Source organism: Heptranchias perlo, chromosome 23, assembly GCF_035084215.1.
Source record: "Heptranchias perlo isolate sHepPer1 chromosome 23, sHepPer1.hap1, whole genome shotgun sequence".
Classification (NCBI taxonomy): Eukaryota; Metazoa; Chordata; class Chondrichthyes; order Hexanchiformes; family Hexanchidae; genus Heptranchias; species Heptranchias perlo.
In genome coordinates this window covers 4581500-4607391 of record NC_090347.1, presented here as the reverse complement: position 1 = coordinate 4607391, position 25892 = coordinate 4581500, and the positions used below count along the sequence as shown (strand labels likewise).

The window sequence follows — 25892 nt, the reverse complement described above, 5'->3', positions numbered from 1 at the left end:
AAGAAGTGGAATCTGGGAGAGAGTGCACGTGTCTCTCTCGCTGCCTCTCACTTTCAGGCTCTTAGTGTATTTGTCTCTATATCTGTTTACGTCATATTGTCCCTCTACTTCTATATCTAAATAAAACAATGAGACATTGGGTTGCCCCAAACAAAAATCAAAACAAAAGTGTCCCCCTTTTAGAGGGGCACAACTAATAAAGATTTAAACCATAAAAAAAAAGGAAACTTATAAACTTAAATAATGTTGTTGCTAGTATCCAGTATACACTCCAGTCCCTGCGGTGCCCAACGGTCGCGGAATGCCTCAAGCGTACTGGTGGACACCGCGTGCTTCTTCTCCAGGGCCACCCGGGTGCGGACAAGACCGCGGAATAGAGGCAGGCAGCCAGAGTGACCATCCCCCCATGGGGCGCATCCAATCTAGACCTGTAGATGGCCACCTTGGCCAGGTCTATCAGTGTGTGTCTATGTAGATGGCCACCTTGGCCAGGTCTATCAGTGTGTGTCTATGTAGATGGCCACCTTGGCCAGGTCTATCAGTGTGTGTCTATGTAGATGGCCACCTTGGCCAGGTCTATCAGTGTGTGTCTATGTAGATGGCCACCTTGGCCAGGTCTATCAGTGTGTGTGTCTATGTAGATGGCCACCTTGGCCAGGTCTATCAGTGTGTGTGTCTATGTAGATGGCCACCTTGGCCAGGTCTATCAGTGTGTGTCTATGTAGATGGCCACCTTGGCCAGGTCTATCAGTGTGTGTCTATGTAGATGGCCACCTTGGCCAGGTCTATCAGTGTGTGTCTATGTAGATGGCCACCTTGGCCAGGTCTATCAGTGTGTGTGTCTATGTAGATGGCCACCTTGGCCAGGTCTATCAGTGTGTGTGTCTATGTAGATGGCCACCTTGGCCAGGTCTATCAGTGTGTGTCTATGTAGATGGCCACCTTGGCCAGGTCTATCAGTGTGTGTCTATGTAGATGGCCACCTTGGCCGGGTCTATCAGTGTGTGAGTGTCTATGTAGATGGCCACCTTGGCCGGGTCTTATCAGTGTGTGTGTCCATGTAGATGGCCACCTTGGCCAGGTCTATCAGTGTGTGTCTATGTAGATGGCCACCCTGGCCAGGTCTATCAGTGTGTGTCTATGTAGATGGCCACCTTGGCCAGGTCTATCAGTGTGTGTCTATGTAGATGGCTACCTTGGCCAGGTCTATCAGTGTGTGTGTCTATGCAGATGGCCACCTTGGCCAGGTCTATCAGTGTGTGTGTCTATGTAGATGGCCACCTTGGCCGGGTCTATCAGTGTGTGAGTGTCTATGTAGATGGCCACCTTGGCCAGGTCTATCAGTGTGTGTGTCTATGTAGATGGCCACCTTGGCCAGGTCTATCAGTGTGTGTGTCTATGTAGATGGCCACCTTGGCCAGGTCTATCAGTGTGTGTGTGTGTGTGTCGATGTAGATGGCCACCTTGGCCGGGTCTATCAGTGTGTGTCTATGTAGATGGCCACCTTGGCCAGGTCTATCAATGTGTGTGTCTATGTAGATGGCCACCTTGGCCAGGTCTATCAGTGTGTGTCTATGTAGATGGCCACCTTGGCCAGGTCTATCAGTGTGTGTCTATGTAGATGGCCACCTTGGCCGGGTCTTATCAGTGTGTGTGTCCATGTAGATGGCCACCTTGGCCAGGTCTATCAGTGTGTGTCTATGTAGATGGCCACCTTGGCCAGGTCTATCAGTGTGTGTCTATTTAGATGGCCACCTTGGCCGGGTCTTATCAGTGTGTGTGTCCATGTAGATGGCCACCTTCGCCAGGTCTATCAGTGTGTGTCTATGTAGATGGCCACCTTGGCCAGGTCTATCAGTGTGTGTCTATGTAGATGGCCACCTTGGCCAGGTCTATCGGTGTGAGTGTCTATGTAGATGGCCACCTTGGCCCGGTCTATCGGTGTGAGTGTCTATGTAGATGGCCACCTTGGCCGGGTCTATCAGTGTGTGTGTCTATGTAGATGGCCACCTTGGCCCGGTCTATCAGTGTGTGTGTCTATGTAGATGGCTACCTTGGCCGGGTCTATCAGTGGGTGTCTATGTAGATGGCTACCTTGGCCGGGTCTATCAGTGTGTGTGTCTATGTAGATGGCCACCTTGGCCAGGTCTATCAGTGTGTGTCTATGTAGATGGCCACCTTGGTCAGGTCTATCAGTGTGTGAGTGTCTATGTAGATGGCCACCTTGGCCAGGTCTACCAGTGGGTGTCTATGTAGATGGCTACCTTGGCCAGGTCTATCAGTGTGTGTGTCTATGTAGATGGCCACCTTGGCCAGGTCTATCAGTGTGTGTCTATGTAGATGGCCACCTTGGCCAGGTCTATCAGTGTGTGTGTCTATGTAGATGGCCACCTTGGCCAGGTCTATCAGTGTGTGTGTCTATGTAGATGGCTACCTTGGCCAGGTCTATCAGTGTGTGTGTCTATGTAGATGGCCACCTTGGCCAGGTCTATCAGTGTGTGTCTATGTAGATGGCCACCTTGACCGGGTCTATCAGTGTGTGAGTGTCTATGTAGATGGCCACCTTGGTCAGGTCTATCAGTGTGTGAGTGTCTATGTAGATGGCCACCTTGGCCGGGTCTATCAGTGTGTGAGTGTCTATGTAGATGGCCACCTTGGTCAGGTCTATCAGTGTGTGAGTGTCTATGTAGATGGCCACCTTGGCCGGGTCTATCAGTGTGTGAGTGTCTATGTAGATGGCCACCTTGGCCGGGTCTATCAGTGTGTGTCTATGTAGATGGCCACCTTGGCCGGGTCTATCAGTGTGTGTGTCTATGTAGATGGCCACCTTGGTCAGGTCTATCAGTGTGTGAGTGTCTATGTAGATGGCCACCTTGGTCAGGTCTATCAGTGTGTGAGTGTCTATGTAGATGGCCACCTTGGCCGGGTCTATCAGTGTGTGAGTGTCTATGTAGATGGCCACCTTGGTCAGGTCTATCAGTGTGTGTCTATGTAGATGGCCACCTTGGTCAGGTCTATCAGTGTGTGTCTATGTAGATGGCCACCTTGGCCGGGTCTATCAGTGTGTGTGTCTATGTAGATGGCCACCTTGGTCAGGTCTATCAGTGTGTGAGTGTCTATGTAGATGGCCACCTTGGCCGGGTCTATCAGTGTGTGTCTATGTAGATGGCCACCTTGGCCGGGTCTATCAGTGTGTGTGTCTATGTAGATGGCCACCTTGGCCGGGTCTATCAGTGTGTGAGTGTCTATGTAGATGGCCACCTTGGCCAGGTCTATCAGTGTGTGAGTGTCTATGTAGATGGCCACCTTGGTCAGGTCTATCAGTGTGTGTCTATGTAGATGGCCACCTTGGCCGGGTCTATCAGTGTGTGAGTGTCTATGTAGATGGCCACCTTGGCCGGGTCTATCAGTGTGTGTCTATGTAGATGGCCACCTTGGCCGGGTCTATCAGTGTGTGAGTGTCTATGTAGATGGCCACCTTGGCCGGGTCTATCAGTGTGTGAGTGTCTATGTAGATGGCCACCTTGGCCGGGTCTATCAGTGTGTGAGTGTCTATGTAGATGGCCACCTTGGTCAGGTCTATCAGTGTGTGAGTGTCTATGTAGATGGCCACCTTGGTCAGGTCTATCAGTGTGTGAGTGTCTATGTAGATGGCCACCTTGGCCGGGTCTATCAGTGTGTGAGTGTCTATGTAGATGGCCACCTTGGTCAGGTCTATCAGTGTGTGTCTATGTAGATGGCCACCTTGGTCAGGTCTATCAGTGTGTGTCTATGTAGATGGCCACCTTGGCCGGGTCTATCAGTGTGTGTGTCTATGTAGATGGCCACCTTGGTCAGGTCTATCAGTGTGTGAGTGTCTATGTAGATGGCCACCTTGGCCGGGTCTATCAGTGTGTGTCTATGTAGATGGCCACCTTGGCCGGGTCTATCAGTGTGTGTGTCTATGTAGATGGCCACCTTGGCCGGGTCTATCAGTGTGTGAGTGTCTATGTAGATGGCCACCTTGGCCAGGTCTATCAGTGTGTGAGTGTCTATGTAGATGGCCACCTTGGTCAGGTCCATCAGTGTGTGTCTATGTAGATGGCCACCTTGGCCGGGTCTATCAGTGTGTGAGTGTCTATGTAGATGGCCACCTTGGCCGGGTCTATCAGTGTGTGTCTATGTAGATGGCCACCTTGGCCGGGTCTATCAGTGTGTGAGTGTCTATGTAGATGGCCACCTTGGCCGGGTCTATCAGTGTGTGAGTGTCTATGTAGATGGCCACCTTGGCCGGGTCTATCAGTGTGTGAGTGTCTATGTAGATGGCCACCTTGGTCAGGTCTATCAGTGTGTGAGTGTCTATGTAGATGGCCACCTTGGCCGGGTCTATCAGTGTGTGAGTGTCTATGTCGATGGCCACCTTGGCCGGGTCTATCAGTGTGTGTCTATGTAGATGGCCACCTTGGCCAGGTCTATCAGTGTGTGAGTGTCTATGTAGATGGCCACCTTGGTCAGGTCTATCAGTGTGTGTCTATGTAGATGGCCACCTTGGCCGGGTCTATCAGTGTGTGTCTATGTAGATGGCCACCTTGGCCGGGTCTATCAGTGTGTGTGTCTATGTAGATGGCCACCTTGGTCAGGTCTATCAGTGTGTGAGTGTCTATGTAGATGGCCACCTTGGCCGGGTCTATCAGTGTGTGTCTATGTAGATGGCCACCTTGGCCGGGTCTATCAGTGTGTGTGTCTATGTAGATGGCCACCTTGGCCGGGTCTATCAGTGTGTGAGTGTCTATGTAGATGGCCACCTTGGCCGGGTCTATCAGTGTGTGTCTATGTAGATGGCCACCTTGGCCAGGTCTATCAGTGTGTGAGTGTCTATGTAGATGGCCACCTTGGTCAGGTCTATCAGTGTGTGTCTATGTAGATGGCCACCTTGGCCGGGTCTATCAGTGTGTGAGTGTCTATGTAGATGGCCACCTTGGTCAGGTCTATCAGTGTGTGAGTGTCTATGTAGATGGCCACCTTGGCCGGGTCTATCAGTGTGTGAGTGTCTATGTAGATGGCCACCTTGGCCGGGTCTATCAGTGTGTGTCTATGTAGATGGCCACCTTGGCCGGGTCTATCAGTGTGTGTGTGTCTATGTAGATGGCCACCTTGGCCGGGTCTATCAGTGTGTGTGTGTCTATGTAGATGGCCACCTTGGCCGGGTCTATCAGTGTGTGAGTGTCTATGTAGATGGCCACCTTGGTCAGGTCTATCAGTGTGTGTGTCTATGTAGATGGCCACCTTGGCCGGGTCTATCAGTGTGTGAGTGTCTATGTAGATGGCCACCTTGGTCAGGTCTATCAGTGTGTGTGTCTATGTAGATGGCCACCTTGGCCGGGTCTATCAGTGTGTGAGTGTCTATGTAGATGGCCACCTTGGTCGGTTCTATCAGTGTGTGTGTCTATGTAGATGGCCACCTTGGTCAGGTCTATCAGTGTGTGTCTATGTAGATGGCCACCTTGGCCGGGTCTATCAGTGTGTGAGTGTCTATGTAGATGGCCACCTTGGCCGGGTCTATCAGTGTGTGTCTATGTAGATGGCCACCTTGGCCGGGTCTATCAGTGTGTGAGTGTCTATGTAGATGGCCACCTTGGCCGGGTCTATCAGTGTGTGAGTGTCTATGTAGATGGCCACCTTGGTCAGGTCTATCAGTGTGTGAGTGTCTATGTAGATGGCCACCTTGGCCGGGTCTATCAGTGTGTGAGTGTCTATGTCGATGGCCACCTTGGCCGGGTCTATCAGTGTGTGTCTATGTAGATGGCCACCTTGGCCAGGTCTATCAGTGTGTGAGTGTCTATGTAGATGGCCACCTTGGTCAGGTCTATCAGTGTGTGTCTATGTAGATGGCCACCTTGGCCGGGTCTATCAGTGTGTGTCTATGTAGATGGCCACCTTGGCCGGGTCTATCAGTGTGTGAGTGTCTATGTAGATGGCCACCTTGGCCGGGTCTATCAGTGTGTGTCTATGTAGATGGCCACCTTGGCCGGGTCTATCAGTGTGTGTGTCTATGTAGATGGCCACCTTGGTCAGGTCTATCAGTGTGTGAGTGTCTATGTAGATGGCCACCTTGGCCGGGTCTATCAGTGTGTGTCTATGTAGATGGCCACCTTGGCCGGGTCTATCAGTGTGTGTGTCTATGTAGATGGCCACCTTGGCCGGGTCTATCAGTGTGTGAGTGTCTATGTAGATGGCCACCTTGGCCGGGTCTATCAGTGTGTGTCTATGTAGATGGCCACCTTGGCCAGGTCTATCAGTGTGTGAGTGTCTATGTAGATGGCCACCTTGGTCAGGTCTATCAGTGTGTGTCTATGTAGATGGCCACCTTGGCCAGGTCTATCAGTGTGTGTCTATGTAGATGGCCACCTTGGTCAGGTCTATCAGTGTGTGAGTGTCTATGTAGATGGCCACCTTGGTCAGGTCTATCAGTGTGTGTCTATGTAGATGGCCACCTTGGTCAGGTCTATCAGTGTGTGAGTGTCTATGTAGATGGCCACCTTGGCCGGGTCTATCAGTGTGTGTCTATGTAGATGGCCACCTTGGCCAGGTCTATCAGTGTGTGAGTGTCTATGTAGATGGCCACCTTGGTCAGGTCTATCAGTGTGTGTCTATGTAGATGGCCACCTTGGCCGGGTCTATCAGTGTGTGAGTGTCTATGTAGATGGCCACCTTGGTCAGGTCTATCAGTGTGTGAGTGTCTATGTAGATGGCCACCTTGGCCGGGTCTATCAGTGTGTGTCTATGTAGATGGCCACCTTGGCCGGGTCTATCAGTGTGTGAGTGTCTATGTAGATGGCCACCTTGGCCGGGTCTATCAGTGTGTGAGTGTCTATGTAGATGGCCACCTTGGCCGGGTCTATCAGTGTGTGAGTGTCTATGTAGATGGCCACCTTGGTCAGGTCTATCAGTGTGTGAGTGTCTATGTAGATGGCCACCTTGGCCGGGTCTATCAGTGTGTGAGTGTCTATGTCGATGGCCACCTTGGCCGGGTCTATCAGTGTGTGTCTATGTAGATGGCCACCTTGGCCAGGTCTATCAGTGTGTGAGTGTCTATGTAGATGGCCACCTTGGTCAGGTCTATCAGTGTGTGTCTATGTAGATGGCCACCTTGGCCGGGTCTATCAGTGTGTGTCTATGTAGATGGCCACCTTGGCCGGGTCTATCAGTGTGTGTGTCTATGTAGATGGCCACCTTGGTCAGGTCTATCAGTGTGTGTCTATGTAGATGGTCACCTTGGCCGGGTCTATCAGTGTGTGAGTGTCTATGTAGATGGCCACCTTGGTCAGGTCTATCAGTGTGTGAGTGTCTATGTAGATGGCCACCTTGGCCGGGTCTATCAGTGTGTGTCTATGTAGATGGCCACCTTGGCCGGGTCTATCAGTGTGTGTGTCTATGTAGATGGCCACCTTGGCCGGGTCTATCAGTGTGTGAGTGTCTATGTAGATGGCCACCTTGGCCGGGTCTATCAGTGTGTGTCTATGTAGATGGCCACCTTGGCCAGGTCTATCAGTGTGTGAGTGTCTATGTAGATGGCCACCTTGGTCAGGTCTATCAGTGTGTGTCTATGTAGATGGCCACCTTGGCCGGGTCTATCAGTGTGTGAGTGTCTATGTAGATGGCCACCTTGGCCGGGTCTATCAGTGTGTGTGTGTCTATGTAGATGGCCACCTTGGCCGGGTCTATCAGTGTGTGTGTGTCTATGTAGATGGCCACCTTGGCCGGGTCTATCAGTGTGTGTCTATGTAGATGGCCACCTTGGCCGGGTCTATCAGTGTGTGTGTGTCTATGTAGATGGCCACCTTGGCCGGGTCTATCAGTGTGTGAGTGTCTATGTAGATGGCCACCTTGGTCAGGTCTATCAGTGTGTGAGTGTCTATGTCGATGGCCACCTTGGCCGGGTCTATCAGTGTGTGAGTGTCTATGTCGATGGCCACCTTGGCCGGGTCTATCAGTGTGTGTCTATGTAGATGGCCACCTTGGCCAGGTCTATCAGTGTGTGAGTGTCTATGTAGATGGCCACCTTGGTCAGGTCTATCAGTGTGTGTCTATGTAGATGGCCACCTTGGCCGGGTCTATCAGTGTGTGTCTATGTAGATGGCCACCTTGGCCGGGTCTATCAGTGTGTGTGTCTATGTAGATGGCCACCTTGGTCAGGTCTATCAGTGTGTGAGTGTCTATGTAGATGGCCACCTTGGCCGGGTCTATCAGTGTGTGTCTATGTAGATGGCCACCTTGGCCGGGTCTATCAGTGTGTGTGTCTATGTAGATGGCCACCTTGGCCGGGTCTATCAGTGTGTGAGTGTCTATGTAGATGGCCACCTTGGCCGGGTCTATCAGTGTTTGTCTATGTAGATGGCCACCTTGGCCGGGTCTATCAGTGTGTGTCTATGTAGATGGCCACCTTGGCCGGGTCTATCAGTGTGTGTGTGTCTATGTAGATGGCCACCTTGGCCGGGTCTATCAGTGTGTGTGTGTCTATGTAGATGGCCACCTTGGCCGGGTCTATCAGTGTGTGAGTGTCTATGTAGATGGCCACCTTGGTCAGGTCTATCGGTGTGTGTGTCTATGTAGATGGCCACCTTGGCCGGGTCTATCAGTGTGTGAGTGTCTATGTAGATGGCCACCTTGGTCAGGTCTATCAGTGTGTGTGTCTATGTCGATGGCCACCTTGGTCAGGTCTATCAGTGTGTGTGTCTATGTCGATGGCCACCTTGGCCGGGTCTATCAGTGTGTGAGTGTCTATGTAGATGGCCACCTTGGTCAGGTCTATCAGTGTGTGTCTATGAATATGTGTGAGTCTATGAGTATGTATTTCTTCTTTTAACCCATAACAATTTCACAACACTTCATTGGCTGTAAAGCACTTTGGGTCGCCCTGAGGTCGTGGAAGGCGCTGTCGAAATGCAAGTCGCCTTCTTTCTCTAACCAATCTCAACCAAAGTTTCCCGCCCCGCCCCGCCTTTTTTTCAGAGGGGCACGAACAATAATCGCAATGTATTCCTATTCCAACTGCGCCTCCCTCAGCGCCATCACCTCCACGATTAAATGTGTCAGGCTGCGTGGAGACGGAAGGCCTACCTTTCGTCCCTTGGTTACCGCCCACTATAAAGGCAGCCAATCAGGGCAGCGGATGTTGGGAGGTGTCACGGCGTCGGTCGGGCGGGCGCTAACTGGCGAGAAGCGCGTCGGTCGGAGGAGGCTCGCTCGGTTCATGGTGAATTACCTCAGCGGATTCTTTCTTTTTTTTCGTCCCCTTCAGGTAGTTTTATTTCCGCAGGGATGGGTCGCAAGAAGAAGAAGCAGATGAAGCCGTGGTGCTGGTATCCTTTGGTAGATCACCCGGAGTCAAGCCCGTGTGTTTGTGTTAAAAAAAATAACGGCAGGCTCCGGCCGCCATTAGCAACGCACAGGCCGCACAGAGAGAGACAAAGAGGAGGGAGGGGAAAAGAGGCTCATCATAACGTCGTGGGGGGGGGGGAAACAACTGTAATATTGTTTGGGGGGGGGGGTAGAAATTAATATTCTTTATATACTTTATAAGCAGACGAAAGGCTGTGTCCTGTGGGTGACCATGTGCCGTGTGTGAGCGACTCCCGAGTCTGAGCGGCTCCGTCCATCCGTCTCAAAATGGCGTCAGTTTTTGTTGTGTTTTAGGATTTTTTTTACCTTCCTCCCCCCGTTATGTTTAAATCTCCTTTTCGGCGCGCATTTTTAAAAATATTTTTTTTACTTTGACGGTTAATAGGCGAAGGAGCCACTTTTATATAAAAAAAATTATTTCACACATGTGGGATGATGAAAACACTATGAATTGTCATGTTACAAAATGACTTGAATTTCCCACTCCCCCCGGGAAATGGTTGGCTTTTCAAGTACATTTTAACTAGATTATGTGTTTGAAATAGTTATAAAATTACGGGCCCTTTTTTTAAAAAAAAAATCCAAAAGCACTTTTAGTAAAAGTGAGACTGTGCAGTCAATCTAAAGAGTAATGTCTGCTGCATGGTAACTTCATTTTTCTTGCATTTGGATGTGTCTTGAGTATTTTTTTTCTTTAAAAGAAAGCAGGCTTTTTGGTTTTCACTTCCTTGACCACACCTGCTCAGGTACTGCAACAGGGACTTTGATGATGAGAAGATTCTTATCCAGCACCAGAAAGCAAAACATTTCAAATGTCACATTTGTCACAAAAAGTTGTACACGGGTCCAGGTCTTGCTATTCACTGCATGCAGGTAAGTTGCCCTGTTTACTGGTTAATTTACCAACAAATTTAAGATGACTCGAGTGGGGGAAGTGTTGAGGACAATGAAATGATCTTGACTTCAATCACTTTGAATTGTAAATTCAAAATTTTTTACTGAATATGCAACATACAGGGGAAAATCATCATGGCTCAGAGCAGTAAATGTGTTATGTAATGTGGCATTAGATTATACAGAGCAGGTAAAGAAGATTGAACCAGCATTTATATAGTGCTGTTCACTGCTTCATGTCCTAAATACTTCCCATCCCATGAATTACTTTTGAACTGTAGTCACTGTTCTGTAGGCAAAAGCAGCAAACAGTTTGTGCACAACAAGGGCCTGCAAACACTAAAATGGGATGAATGTTGACCAAGACACCTGGGAGAACTTCCCTGCTCTTCAAATTGTGGCATGAGATCTTTTGCCTGAATAGAGATGGGGCCTCATTTGAAAACCAGATTCCTGGACTGATTGTGGGGGGTGCATGTGTAGTTGCTGGATTGTACGTGGCTGTGATGGACAACTAATTTTTTGACACTAAAGTTCAAGGTTGCAGATGAAAAATGGCTATTTGGGTGAAGTTCTGGAGTGTTCCCCCCCCCCCCCCCCCCCATTATTACCACTTGGGTGAGATGGGGGCTGGAATGGAATAGCTATGCATTGTATGGAAAATTCTGAGAATCACTTTTTTGATAAAGAAGCAACATCTGAATGATTTAGATTTCTCTTCTTTCACAGGCAGAGACTGTGTACAGTTACATTAATGTGTCTTGAATGACCTCATTCTGGTGCACAGATCCTACATTATATGGTGTTTTGACAAACCCTGAACAGCACACTTTTAAATTAGTCTGATTTAGAAATGTTTGTGATGAGATTTCTGTAACTACTCTGTTTCTTCAGCCCAATTATTGCTCCTGATATAACCAAATGTAAACACAGTATTACCTTTTGAGTATGAGAAGATTTGGCAGGCATTGGCTGGGTTTGAAACATTCCATGCTCTGAGCAAGAAGATAGTCAAGCCACCCTGTGCTTTAATCGGGGTTATTGATGTAGATAATGGGAGCAATATTTAGTCGATTGCTTATCTGGATTCTGAGTGTACCATGTCTTAAATTGGAAATAAACAATGAATTATTGTAAGGACAGGCCAAGTTCTACTATTCTAAGTGCCCATGATGTCTGTTGATCTGTCACTCAGTTACAAAGACAAATATGGTCAAAGTTGCAAATTGTTTATTTTAGAAGTTGGGTGTACAGTAATTATAATCAATTTTACCAGGTGCACATTTGATTGCAAATGCTACATCCAAGGCTTTAATTTGCTGATCCATCAAAGTCCTTTTATCCCAATAAAGTATAACTAGCAGCATATAATTGCTGGTGAGCAAAATGCCTTTAATAGAACATCAGTTCGTTACTGTACATTCAACAAAAGTCCTCTGCTCACCAACTCTAAACACTCTCTTGTTTAGAAATTTAGAACTCTAATTTTAAAAGAGGCAGGTGATATAGGAGGTCTTTGTGATGGAGAGGACATGGGGCCAGATGCTCAACTTAAATGCTGAGATTACAAACAGTCTGGTAGAAGGATTAGAGTGGAAATGAGGAAAAGTTTTTTCACCCAGAGGGTGATGGGGGTCTGGAACTCACTGCCTGAGAGGGTGATAGAGGCAGAAACCCTCAACTCATTTAAAAAAAAAAAAAAATACCTGGATGTGCACCTGAAGAGCCGTGACCTCAAGGGCTACGGACCAAATTCAGGAAAGTGGGATTAGGCTGGGTGGCTCGTTTCTCGGCTGGCGCGGACATGATTGGCTGAATGGCCTCTTTTTGTGCCATAAATTTTCTATGATTCTATCCTGAGGCAGTGGAATGGGAAGGGATTCGGTGGCGAGGGTATGGATTTTGTGGCGGGGGCTGAACTCTGGCTTCAGTCCTCCCAATGTCTGGAGGGAGTGGTATGGGAGCGGGAAGAGAGACCGTTGCTGGAAAATTTAGTCAAAATTCTCGTGGTAAATCACTGATCGGTCTATTTCATCGTGGAAATTATGACCTTTGAGGTATGGGTGCACTAACCAGATAAATCAATCAAATCCCGCTGATGATTATAGATCTTTATGGATACTTCATGTGGATTTGACCTTGCCAGAATAAAGTATCTAATTTCAGTGACTACTACTCAGGATTTTCTAATGTGTAACGCCCAAGGAAGGAGCAGAAATTTTATGTAGGAGTAGTCTGTTTAATGTTGTGTTCACTTTTTTTATTTACTTCGTTCATATCTTAAAAAGGACATTGCAAGTGCTTTTGGTAGTGGTATATGACTGCATGTGCCCCCACCTTGTTTGTCTTACCTTATTTGTAGAAAATGGGACTGGAATGCAGTGAGATTACTGCTCATTTTTCCCCAAGGACAGTATAGAATTGTCATTTGTGTGCCTGCAGAATCTCACTACTGATCAAACCTGGCACTCTATCCCTTTTCAGCCCCCTTTTTAATTGGATATTTGATAACATTTTGACTATAAGTGCACTATATCTACTTTTTCTAAAGCATGGAGGGGGGGGGAGGAGGGTTCAGAATTTGTGATCTAACTCATTCTTGATATTTTTAGAGGACTATCTAAGACATTCCCAAGAATCAAGTTCTTTGTAGAAATGAATGAAACTTGCATGCCGAACCTTCCAGAAGGCATTCGACAAGGTGCCACATAAAAGATTATTACTTAAGATAAAAAATCACGGGATTGGGGGTAATATTCTGGCATGGGTGGAGGATTGGTTATCGAACAGGAAGCAGAGAGTTGGGATAAATGGTTCATTTTCGGACTGGCAACCAGTAACCAGTGGTGTTCCACAGGGGTCGGTGCTGGGTCCCCAACTCTTTACAATCTATATTAACGATTTGGAGGAGGGGACCGAGTGCAACATATCAAAATTTGCAGATGATACAAAGATGGGAGGGAAAGTAGAGAGTGAGGAGGACATAAAAAACCTGCAAGGGGATATAGACAGGCTGGGTGAGTGGGCGGAGATTTGGCAGATGCAATATAATATTGGAAAATGTGAGGTTATGCACTTTGGCAGGAAAAATCAGAGAGCAAGTTATTTTCTTAATGGCGAGAGACTGGAAAGTACTGCAGTACAAAGGGATCTGGGGGTCCTAGTGCAAGAAAATCAAAAAGTTGGTATGCAGGTGCAGCAGGTGATCAAGAAAGCCAACGGAATGTTGGCTTTTATTGCTAGGGGGATAGAATATAAAAACAAGGAGGTATTGCTGCAGTTATATAAGGTATTGGTGAGACCGCACCTGGAATACTGCATACAGTTTTGGTCTCCATACTTAAGAAAAGACATACTTGCTCTCGAGGCAGTACAAAGAAGGTTCACTCGGTTAATCCCGGGGATGAGGGGGCGGACATATGAGGAGAGGTTGAGTAGATTGGGACTCTACTCATTGGAGTTCAGAAGAATGAGAGGCGATCTTATTGAAACATATAAGATTGTGAAGGGTCTTGATCGGGTGGATGCAGTAAGGATGTTCCCAAAGATGGGTGAAACTAGAACTAGGGGGCATAATCTTAGAATAAGGGGCTGCTCTTTCAAAACTGAGATGAGGAGAAACTTCTTCACTCAGAGGGTGGTAGGTCTGTGGAATTTGCTGCCCCAGGAAGCTGTGGAAGCTACATCATTAGATAAATTTAAAACAGAAATAGACAGTTTCCTAGAAGTAAAGGGAATTAGGGGTTATGGGGAGCGGGCAGGAAATTGGACATGAAGCTGAGTTCGGATCGGTCAATGCCCTGTGGGTGGCGGAGAGGGCCCAGGGGCTATGTGGCCGGGTCCTGCTCCGACTTGTGTTCTTTAGATTTGTGGTTGGGATCAGATCAGCCATGATCTTATTGAATGGCGGAGCAGGCTCGAGGGGCCGATTGGCCTACTCCTGCTCCAATTTCTTATGTTCTTATGTTCTCTACCGTCTCAAAGGCTTGTACGTCAGGGATTCCAGTTTAGATTCTCACTTTTGCATATGTCCCATTACTCGAAGTAGATCCCGGAGCAATATACCTTGTGTTTCACAATGGGCCCACACCTCTTCTGTAGGACATTTTACTAGCTACGTGGCTGTTAACTGATAGTGAATATCTTAAATACAGTAGTCAGCCTTGACACCAGGGCATGTTCAAAAATGAATTCGCTCACTTTTTTATGTTTGAATATTTTATTTGAATAATGCAATCTAAGCTAGCTAACCATTTTTTTGGGAATGGACTGGAGTACTGTGTTTCACCTTTTGGGGCTCCAGTCCTGATTCTGACTCAATAAGTAACTACTCTCTATAAAAATCTGCAGCATAAAAATATTCTCATTTGGCAAGGTCCCAATGCTGATATGGGAGATAGAAATGCTATACTAATTGGACTGTGTAGAAAGCTAATGTTTTACCTCAGCTAGGAGTTCCTAATGCTGAATATAAAATATAGAAACAGATTTTTCTTTTTAAACTCTGAAATCCTATGCCTTAATGAGTGATTTATTGTATTATTTTGAAAAGGATATGAAAGTGAAATGTTTTGTCTAAACAATGAACCCATTTATGACCGTCTTTCTTTGCCATAGAAAAAATTGTTGGTGACATCACCAGATCAAAGCTGATTCACTGACTGCTTGTTTTGAAGTGGCAATGGCAGGAAGTTCAGTGAGATTAGTGTGTTTTCAGTATTGACTTTGTGACTCAGACTTTAAACTAAGAGTGCTGTTTGCTGTTTTTAGATTGTGAAAGACACAATGCTTCTTTGTGCACAGATGTATAATTCCAGACTGCTGTGAGGATGGGCAGTAATCCTTGCACATGTCCATTTTAACTTTTTTTTATCATATGGCCTGGGAGGGGCAAGCAAAAGTGCTCTTTTCAAGTACAATAGCTCCCAGAGTGAATGGGCCACGTGAATGTCTGGCTGTGTATCTGTAGTTCCTCCATTAAAATATGATTATGAAGTTTGAAATGGATGATTTGGATTGCTTGCTAAACGAAAAATTGGAATCTTGAACTAGCTTCCTGACGTTGAGCTGGAATGGACTCTTCAATTGTAATTAATCTGGTCACTATTCCTCCATCAAATATCACCACCAAAGCCAACAGATTAGCTGGCCATTTGTCACACTTGCTGCTTGTAGAACCTTGCTGTTCGCAAAATTGGCAGGCGCCTTTTGCCTACATAAGTGACTGTAGGAAAAGAGAGTAATACTGTTTCTTATGCATGCTGGGATTGCAATACAGTCTGGATATCATTTTATTCTGTTGCATGGCCATTGATTTGCCAATATTAAAATGTTTTCACTGTCCTGATGCCTGTAGTATATTGTTTCAACTGCTTTTGAAGTTCGTGGAATGATTTCTGGCTTACAGGTTCACAAGGAAACAATAGATGCTGTCCCAAATGCAATCCCAGGGAGAACAGACATAGAATTAGAAATCTATGGAATGGAAGGCATTCCAGAAAAGGATATGGAGGAGAGGAGGCGACTGCTTGAACAGAAGACTCAAGGTAAAATTAAAATCTGTGTGAAGGTCAAAATTTATTGATCTAGAAGTTGTCATAAGTTTTTCTTTTCCATCATTTTATTTTCTCTCCTGTTGACTAACTCATAGCTGGCATTTGGTTCCACAAGTGTGTTGTCTGAATTTTTTTTTAAAAGGAACTTGCATTTATATAGCTCCTTTCAGGGTGTTTCACAGTGAATGAAGTACTTCTAAAGTGTAGCTACTGTTGCAACACTGCTGGTCATTATTCATGTTGAACCTTGATGGTGAATGCTGGCAGCCTGTTTGTCCCAGGATCTCATCGCTGCATAGATGTGCATTTCCAGCAGAAGTTGTTGGACAGTGATCAGGAGTGAGAATCCTAGCTGCTTATTCCCTTGAGAACTGCCACTTCAGCTAACCCCTGCATGGCTGAAGGATTGAACCGAAGACCTTCCTAGTCTGTATGACTGAGCTATTCAATTGCTTAATCTGCAGAGAGATGGGAGAAGCCAAAAGAAAGCTTGCATTTATGTAGCGCCTTGCATATCCTCAGGATGCCCCAAAATGCTTCACAGCCGTTGAATTACTTTGGAAGTGTAGTCGCTTATGAAGGCACGTTCAGTAGACAATTATGCAGAGCAAGGTCCCACAAACAGAAATAAGATAGTTAATCTGTTTTTGGTGTTTGTTGAGGCATAAATGTTGGGACAGGACACCGGGAGAACTCACCACATCCTCTTTTTATATAGTGCCATGGAATCTTTTACTTCCACCTGAGCAGGCAGGTGGAGATTTGGTGAAATGTCTCATCCAAAAGATTGACCCCTCCTGCAGCACAGCACTACCTTAGTACATATTAACATGGACTTAAAACCATTTTCATATGGTTTTGAGTGAGTTGTGAAACTTGGTTTGTAATTTTTTCATCACTGTTTGTTCTTTAATCAGACTGTGCAAAAAATAATTACTGCATCCTGTTTTATTTTGGGGGTTTGATTAAAAACTGACAAAATTGGTGTTGAATTTTGGTTATTGACTTTTTTTCCCCCCTCTTACTTGGGTCTTATTCCCCCTCAAAAATGCTGCCACTGTACCTTGTTCAAGTGGCCGTTCATCAAGATAGTATGAAGGGGCATCACGGCCGAGTTGGATCTGGTTCCCACCCGATGTCCATGTTTACACCTTTCCGGTAGGATCGTTGATTAGTGATCTGGACTGGAAACTTTCGAATGCTGAGGATCACACTACCACTTCAGCTGATGTCAGCTAACTTGGTACAGACTGTATCCATGTGCTTGATGCAGTTGAGTTCCACAACGGGCTGATTGGGCTCCCTTTCAAAACCTAGTTTTCATTTTAAGATCTATGAAGTGCCTTTAAACTGGCGTAGTGGATAAGTTCACTTTGTAATTTGACACTAAGGCCACGCAGACAAGGAAAGGCCCCAGGTTCAGTCCCTGAATTGCATTGCTAGTGAATCATGCTCAGAGTGAGGGTAGAGGTGCTGCATTTGAGGAGAGGAAAATTTCGTCAGGGCCACAGCAGTAAGTCCTGCTGGAAATGCACAGTAGCAAACACAAAGTTTGGCTCAGCTGTTATTAAATAACCTAGTGAGACCCATTGTCCAGGTTTGCCTGTAGTGAGTGGTTGCTCAGATGATGGACCAGAGTGCTCCTGCTATCATTCATTGAACCTTTTGGGACAGTGTCTCTACTGGAGAACACTGGTAAAGGAAGACATTTGAAGGAAAGATTAAATCTGATTACAAACCTGTTGTGCTGAACTTCAATTCAAGCTGTTTCAGGGAGCAACTGTTGACATTTTTGTATCTTCCACCAGCTGAAAGTCAAAAGAAGAAGCAGAAAGATGATGATTCTGATGAATACGACGATGATGACGCAGAAGCTGGGACTTCATACCAGCAGCAAGGAATGCAGCAACAGCAGAGCTTCATTTCGAGTATGAACCAGTCAGGCATGCACCCAGTACCAGGTGGACCAGGAATTCCTCCAGGTGACACAAGCTACCTTGCCCTACTTTTAGAAACTTTTGATCAACACTACCAATGTGAGATGATGTTTGAAATGATTAAACTTGGGCTATACTATTCCTGCTGTAATTCCAGTTGGCCAGAGGGGAGCAAATGTATGTATGATGCATTCTGTGTGGGTTAGTGTATCTTGCATTTTAATGTCAGTGTCACATATTGGATGTCATGTACTGTTACAGAAGCAAAACTTTTTCTTTTTAAAAAAAAAAAGCCCTGATCTTGGCAGTTTATAACTTGTATAATTGCCTAAATTTGAAGCAATGGGCATAAAGGCAGGTTAGCAGCAAAACATCACAGCCATTCCCTAGGACCCAACTACCCATGGGAGATCTACTCTATATACACTTTTGTCACAGTGATTTTCTACCCCAGAGAAAATAATTTCTATTGGAGCAAGGCCACTAAGCAGGTTCCCATGTGCTGCATATTCCAGGGTTATTTGTGAATTCAGTTTTTACATGGTTGACTTTCTTCTCCACAGGAATGCCACCAGTGGTACCAGGTGTTCCTCCCATGATGCCAGGAATGCCACCAGGGATGCCAGGAATGCCTCCAGGGTCAGTGTTCTCTACATTTTCCCTCCCCATGTTGTGCCTTGTGATCAATATTAACTGGCAAAAAAAATTAAGCAGCCTGGTGTCATCTTTGTATACTAACACATTGCACTGTAAAACGGCCCTGCTATCCTTTCTCTTCTCCCTTCTCACTCTATTTGGGTAGGGTAGGATTGTCTTCATGGAGGTGAAAGCCAATCCACCCTTCTAGCTGCCTGATGGTTCCATTGCAACTGTTTAAAAATTTGTGAATAGTAACTAATGGATATTATCTCTTTAAGCAATTTCTGCTTTTTGAAAGTGTTGGCTTTTCTTGCTGGCTTATGATCCCATAAGTATCTTGCTGAAGCCACTGTTGTTCAACTGTGAGCCTTGACGGCGAGTGTCAGAATGATATTTCTCTGTGGGAAGCCTCACAGCTTAACCCAGCCCTGCATCCATGCTGGTGCACTTCCAGCAGGAATTGCTGGTAGCAATCAGGAGCAAGAATCCTGGCCAACCCCCTCAGCCTGGGACACAAGGTCAATTGTAGCACCCCACCAGCTAACTCAGCACAGATTGGGGCTTTTGTGTTCTGTGTGGATCAGCATCTCACTGAATAAATTCACTGAGCCATTGGGCAGCATAGTAAATATTTTTACATCTGATCTTGATTTCAGAAAATGTGATTTGTTAACTCTTGTGTTCACAGGATGATGCCCATGGGTGGCATGATGCCTCCAGGACCTGGAATGCCACCCATGATGCCAGGCATGCACCCTGGTGGGTATTTGAAAATGGTTGGCGGCAACTTAGGTCTGTATTGCAGAGAAGAATAATTTTAACTAATTTATTTAGCACAATGCAAACATGTATTGTTGTGTAAAAGCCTTCCCAAAAACACTTGTTTCCAGCATATCCAAAACTAGCAAAAGACATGATTAGTCAACTTTGATCTATGACTTTATATTTCTCATTAAAGGTAGCCTGAATCTGAAATATCGGTTCCCTTTCTCGTTGCTCATTTTCACGAGTGTTTCATTAGACTCAAGTTATGATTTTGGAAAACTAACCTACGCAAAAGGCAGCCTTTCTTAAAAAAAAAAAATCCTATGTTTGCAGTAGTTTGATATTAAATCATGTCCATTACTATAATTTTATAAGACAATACAAAGAAACCTAGAGACTATATTGAATTTGCCAGGTATGTCTGACAATCCTTATATGGACGTCACCGTTCAGTGACGCAGTTGTGCCTGCAGCTGCTGACTTCTATTAGATGGAGCTTCAAAAGCTGCAGATACCCATACCTACAGCAGCACTAATGCACTTTGAGGGAAACATGCTTTGTCTTGACTCTGCAGTCAATGCCACAGGAAATCCACTTGCATTTAAAAAGCAAACTCCACACTGCCTACTGGAAAGAATATTGAACCTACAAAAAAAAATTTGAATAGGCAATCAGAGGGCCAAAGAGGGAACTGCAGATGGCATAGCTGTAGAAACCAAACACGGCAGTAAGATTCTTCCAGCTTTATAACTGCGAGGATTATAAAAGAGCAATTAAAATCCCTTAAGATATAAATAGGGTTGAAACGAAGAAGCAGTTTTCATACTAAATGATTGCTTCCTAGCAGGAGAAGGCATTTGTAGAATGCCATGCAACACAGTGTGGGATGTCTACAACCTGGGCCTATTCTCTTATTCTTCTAAACTCCAGAGGTGATCTCATTGAAACATATAAGATTATTAGGGGGCTTGACAGAGTGGATGCTGAGTGATTGTTTCCCCTGGCTGGAGAGTCTAGAACTTAGGGGGCATAGCCGCAGGATAAGGGGTCGGCCATTCAAGACTGAGATGAGGAATTCCTTCACGCAGAGGGTTGTGAATCTTTGGAATTCTCTACCCCAGAGGGCTGTGGATGCTGAGTCATTGAATATATTCATAGAGATGGATAGATTTTTGGACTCTAGGAGAATCAAGGGATATAGGGATCAGGTGGGAAAGTGGAGTTAAGGTTGAAGATCAGCCATGATCTGATTGAATGGCGGAGCAGGCTTATGTTTTTATGTAGAACAATGACTTTGATATCATTTGTATGGACACAGGGACATACATAAGGAACAGAATTTGGCCAATATAAAAAAAACATTCTGGAGATATGGGCATCACTAGCAAGGCCGGCATTTATTGCCTATCTCTAGTTGCCCATGAGAAGGGGCTGGTGAGCAGCCTTGTACCACTGCAGTCTGTGTGGTGAAGTTACTGCCACAATGCTGTTAGGGAGTTCTGAAATTTTGACCCAGCGACCATGAAGAAACGGCGATATATGTCCAACTAGGGATGGTGTGACCTGGAGGTAATTGTGTTCCCATACACTTGCTGCCCGTGTCCTTCTAAATCCCTCAAGCATGTTCTGCCAGTTAATTATGTTAATACTGATTTGCAATAGAATTACTCCAGGTTACTACAGACCCTACTAGTTTTGCACTAGTAATGACCTCCCTTATCTGTGTGCTGATCTTTATGAATATTGATATGACAATGTGCATATATTGCTGTTTATAGTTTAGTGTAACATTCAGTGGCTACCTTTGGACCCCTTAGTCTTTAATTTATTAGCTTCCGTGGAGCACTATTTTATCTGAACTGAAATACTTGCTTTATTGGAGCATAGTTATAGTATTTACTCTGAATTCACTTGGAGTCCGGTAATTGATAAATGCTTTTGATTTAAAGGCCAAGATTGTGTCTGGCTGAATCACTATTAGTACTTATCAACTGCAGAATGCTTAAGTTTAAAGTTAATCATAAAGAAGCTGTGGATGCTTTTAAAAAGGCAAACGTGCTTGAGGTACTGAAGGGACCAAGTAGAAGCTGGTAATGCTTTAGTCTCTCCTGATTTATAAATAAACCAAGGGGCTTACACAGGAATATCAAGTTTTACGATGCATCTCACTACTTCCTCTAGTATTATAATTCAAGGCACATTTATGGACTAGTCCTATATAACACCTGATAGGAGAACCATAGAATTTACAGCATAGAGGAAGTCATTTGGTTTGTCATGTTTGAGCTGTGTTTTCAACTGGGAACTGTATTCTAATTCCAGTTCCCAACCCTTTTTTTGTGTCCTTTTTATATTCCTTGACCAATTTGCTTTTAGAACAATCTGGTTCAATAACCATTTGTTGCAAGCATTTTAAGTTCTAATAACCCTCTTTGTGTTCCTTTCACTCTTTTTCCCAGAATTTCTTCTAGCTTCCCTTTTGTTCTTGTAACAATAGTGAGCCTCTGCCCCCATTACTGATTCATTAACTAGTGGAAACAAGCTTTTCATTATTTACCCTCTGAAAACTGTTACTAATTTTGAAAACCTCTTATTAGATTCCTCTGTGATCTTTGTTTCAGTGAAAAAAGTTTTAATTTTTTAGCTTTTCACCCTAACTATTCCTGGTATTTTAATCAATCTTCAAGGCTGTAATATCTTTCCCATAATTGGTTGCTCAAAGCTACAAGCAGTATTACAACTGTGGCCGAGCCAATGTCTTCTACAAACTTAACATTTCTTTGCTGTTACGTTCAATGCCCCTATAAATGAAACCCAGAATCACATTTGCCTTTCTTGTGCCCTTCTATTATCTGCATGCCTAGATATCTGTTCCTCCACTAACTGTGGGTTCTAGCTAACTGATTGAGATTGGGTGTAGGAGGACATTTCAAACTCCCAGTAGTGGGAAGCTACCCATTTAGTAAATACAGGGCTATATTTATTCAGGTAAATACTTGAGGATGTAACTGAGATAACATTGAATAAGGTCCTATGTTTTAAAAAATGAGTAGAACTGCAAGGGTATTACAGTTCCAGCAAGTGTTGCGACATGATCTGATGCCAGAAGTTAATATCCCCACAGGCTTTGTCAGTGAGTGGGTAAATTGAGTGAAATGAACTAGATTATCAGAACAGTGTTCTTTGTATTTAATAAGCATTGTGCAGCAATTGAGTGGAATTGCAGATTTATGAATTTGCTGTTCTGATGGGTCTGTTTTCCTTCTAATAGCTGCTTTTCCTCATCTAGGTATGCCACCACCTGTTCCACGTCCAGGAGGACCATCAGTGACCCAGTCACAACCTGTGGTTTCACCTAATATACCCAGTAGAGCGCCACTACCTGGACCTGGTCCACAGCCCCCAATTTCAAAGCCGCTCTTCCCCAGTGCTGGACAAGTAAGTGCATGCTACTGGCATTCAGTGATGGAAAATCATGTTGATTTATGTAATAAACTACTACAACCAGATTCCTGATATGTGGATAATTTTACTTTAGTACTTAGCTGAATGGGCATGATTCATTGCAGTTGACACTTAGACTAGGGATGGGTTTATTCAGGGTAAGCTGTAAAATGTTTATATGGGAAATTGCAGTTCCTCTAGGTTTTAATGCATTGAATTTCTGACAGTCACCCTTTTAGTAGTGTAGCATACTGGCAGCTGTTGAAAGGATTTTCACTGTCTGCTCTTTTTATGCTTCAGATGGGGACTCGTGTTTCGAGCACAACTGCAACCTCCACTACAGCTTCATCAAATTCAGCAAATGTCTCAACTTCCTCTAAACCTCTGTTTCCTAGTGCAGCACAAGTACGCAGGCAGTCACCATTCTGTTCTGGTGTTAGACTAATTCACAGTGCTTCACCTGCCAGGATAATTCTTGAGCATGCTGTAAACTAGCTTTAGAGGCTTTTGGAGTTGTGTATGGGCTGTGTAATGCTAATCTGGTGTAGTGTGCTATACTACTTTGTAGAGTTAGCATTTTTATTTTTTTTAAAAAAAACACATCATCACCAAGACACATCCTACAGCTTTATATCTGATGCAGTGTCTGCTGAAGGTTTGCCAGTTTATAACTGAGCCAGAAAGATAATGTGTGTTTTTAAAAAAAAAGTTTCACACTTTTGTTCCTCTTGACACTGAGGATAATTAATTTGAATTGTCAGAACAATTGAAACTTGTAAACCTTCATTTTGAGAATAGCATGTTATTTGGAAAATTAAACTGCTTTGCTTGTGGCTTTTTGTTTTGTTTTTTTGCGGGGGGGGGTTTGCAATGAATCTAATTGTTTTGTGTGGTTTTTGTTTGATTGGACAGAGCCAGCAGTCCGTTTCAGGGCCCGTGGGTACGGATTTTAAACCCCTGAACAGTACGCCTGCCACTACCACAGAACCTCCGAAACCCACATTCCCAGCATACACACAGTCTACAGCTACTGCCACCAGCACGTCGAACAGTGCCGCAGCTAAGCCAGCCATCCCTGTAACTAGTAAGCCTGCTACTCTAACCACAACTAGTGCAACTAGTAAGTTGATCCATCCAGATGAGGATATATCACTGGTAAGTGTGGGTCATTCTAGAATTTTATTTAAAAAAAAAACTATTTAATTTATGTGCCGCACAAAAAAATTGGTAGCAGATTCTTGTCAAAAGTTCATTTGTTTTGGGGGGGAAAAATATAATGTGCCTGCAATTTTGTTTCCTCTGCCCCTTAGGAGGAAAGGCGAGCTCAGTTTCCAAAGTACCAGCGCAACATCCCACGGCAAGGCCAGGCGCCTATGGGGCCACCACCAGTTGGGCCAATGGGTGGCATGATGCCACCACAACAAGGATTGCCACCTCAGCAGCCAGCGATGAGGCCTCCCATGCCACCTCCAGGTTAAAAAAACCTTTTTGTCTCTTGTACCTCTTTTTGCTGGTTCTAGTGATTGATTAATTGTGGTTTAATTATATTTGCTGCTAATAGAGTTACAAACATGGCTTGAGGCCCTGGTTAATTTTTGCATTCACGGAAACATGGTTTCTGTTGGCTAACCATTCTGTTTTTGTTGACCTGTGTATGATGTAGGGTTCATTGTGTCGCATGAGTGAATGCTGTTGATACCGTGGAACCGTTAGGAACAAAATTAGATTAATGCTCTTGAGTGCAGCCCTAATAACGAGTGTAGTGAGTCAGTAATTGGTTCCTACTGGGATTTCAGTAAAATATAACTTCGGGTTTGAAATTTCTGTAATATGTTCCGTCTGAATTATGAAGAATTTAGGTAGTAGGTTTTGCCATTTCGGACTCGGGCAATGCCTGGTGAGGGTACATTAAGCTGCTTTACACTAGAATGCAATATAATATTAGCCTAAGGACAGTGTTAAACTCGTATAGATAAATTTACTTGTACCCACTTTTGTACTTGTCTTATTTACTTGACTTTTGTTTGACAAGTGTTTGTACTTACCGTCTCAATTTTCTTTTCTTTCAGGCCAGTATGGTGGCCCTCCCCAGGGCATGCCAGGTTACCTCCCTGGCGGCATGCCTCCATATGGACAGGGACCTCCAATGGTGCCTCCTTACCAGGGTGGACCCCCTCGGCCGCCAATGGGAATGTCAGGAATGAGACCCCCTGTAATGTCACAGGGGGGCCGCTACTGAAGCTGGTGTACCTACATTAATAGGTTTGGAGATTCAACCTTTTCTCAACTTGCTGTTAACTAGACAAGCTTCAGTGAATTTAAGTGACTTTAACATTTTTTAAAAAAAACCTGGTAAACCTCTTCCTGCCTGCTAATGATGACCACAAAAAAAGTGCAAAAACCCCGGAACGTGCTATTCATGTTTTATCTCAATAGCAGGGGAAAGGAAAAACATACTCTTGAAAAGCAAAACCCTGTTGAGGAGTTTTTTCTCTTTTTTTTCATTCCCCCTCCCCCACCCCCCCCCCCCCCCCCCCTGTGTAATTGCAATTCATGTTGTATAGCTTCTTTTCTCGTGTTTCATCTAGGTTTTTAGAAGTGAAGTATAATAAATATGGTCCGTTTATATATAAAAAAAATGTGAAGGCGCTGGAGTTACATGAACGTACAGTACCACCTTTAAAGGCAAGTTCTGTAAATTAAAATTTGCTTTTGTATTAAAAACAAAAATGAGGCCTTCGCAGCACTTTAGGTGCTGTTGGACTTTACTGTCCCCAACATTGTTTGGTGAGGGCTTCTGGTGTCATTTCTTGTTGCAGCCCCAAATACCTGTTCAACTGAGTTTTGATTATGTAACTGTTTAACGTACCCGGTATCTTGCTGGATGCAGGGTTTAACAAAACAATTTTGAAGCCTAAATAGGTCGTACCTGATTTCTTAATTTCTGTACTGTTGTAAAGCTCATTGTAATAAAACTTGATGGAAACGTTAATGTTGCTTTATTCATGACCAGCTGTGGATCACTGCCTCAAGGTTTGTACCACTGCATGTTGCTGTGATTTAATGCAAAAATAAACGTAAAAGTATCGTAGGGGGATTTTATTGGTTATGCTTTTGGAATGAACCAGTGTTCTACATATCTGTATATCTCTGCATGTTTTATATTCGTCCAGTATGCATTAAATTGTTCATATTTGTGGCAAACTGTAGGTCGATAAAGCAACAAAAAGCTATATATATTTTTTTTAAAAACCTTTCTGGAAAGATTGTGGAGTG

General features: G+C 44.8%; 1 protein-coding gene across 5 annotated transcripts; it reads left to right on the top strand.

The window, feature by feature from the left end:
* Positions 1-9174: 9174 nt before the first annotated feature.
* znf207b (zinc finger protein 207, b) lies at positions 9175-25608 on the top strand. 5 transcript variants are annotated; one of them, XM_068003857.1, is made up of 12 exons: positions 9175-9341; positions 10128-10254; positions 15683-15821; positions 17639-17812; positions 18331-18406; positions 19095-19198; positions 22462-22610; positions 22917-23021; positions 23529-23771; positions 23927-24089; positions 24686-24878; positions 25205-25608. In XM_068003857.1, exons 1-11 carry the CDS (start codon positions 9301-9303, stop codon positions 24853-24855), a joined length of 1491 nt encoding a protein of 496 aa, XP_067859958.1. In that variant the 5' UTR covers positions 9175-9300; the 3' UTR covers positions 24856-24878; positions 25205-25608. The 5 variants fall into 5 exon arrangements, with proteins under 5 accessions (XP_067859958.1, XP_067859959.1, XP_067859957.1 ...); XM_068003858.1 differs by having other exon boundaries at positions 19095-19165; positions 24686-25608; XM_068003856.1 differs by having other exon boundaries at positions 24686-25608.
* Positions 25609-25892: the final 284 nt, after the last annotated feature.

What these genes read in the sequence shown, in the direction of transcription:
- znf207b (XM_068003857.1), top strand. Translation starts at nt 9,301, where the DNA reads ATGGGTCGCAAGAAGAAGAAGCAGATGAAGCCGTGGTGCTG. An exon ending in ATGCCAGGAATGCCTCCAGG is followed by an intron (nt 18,407 to 19,094) that starts GTCAGTGTTCTC and finishes TTGTGTTCACAG; the next exon opens with GATGATGCCCATGGGTGGCA. An exon ending in AATGGTTGGCGGCAACTTAG is followed by an intron (nt 19,199 to 22,461) that starts GTCTGTATTGCA and finishes TTCCTCATCTAG; the next exon opens with GTATGCCACCACCTGTTCCA.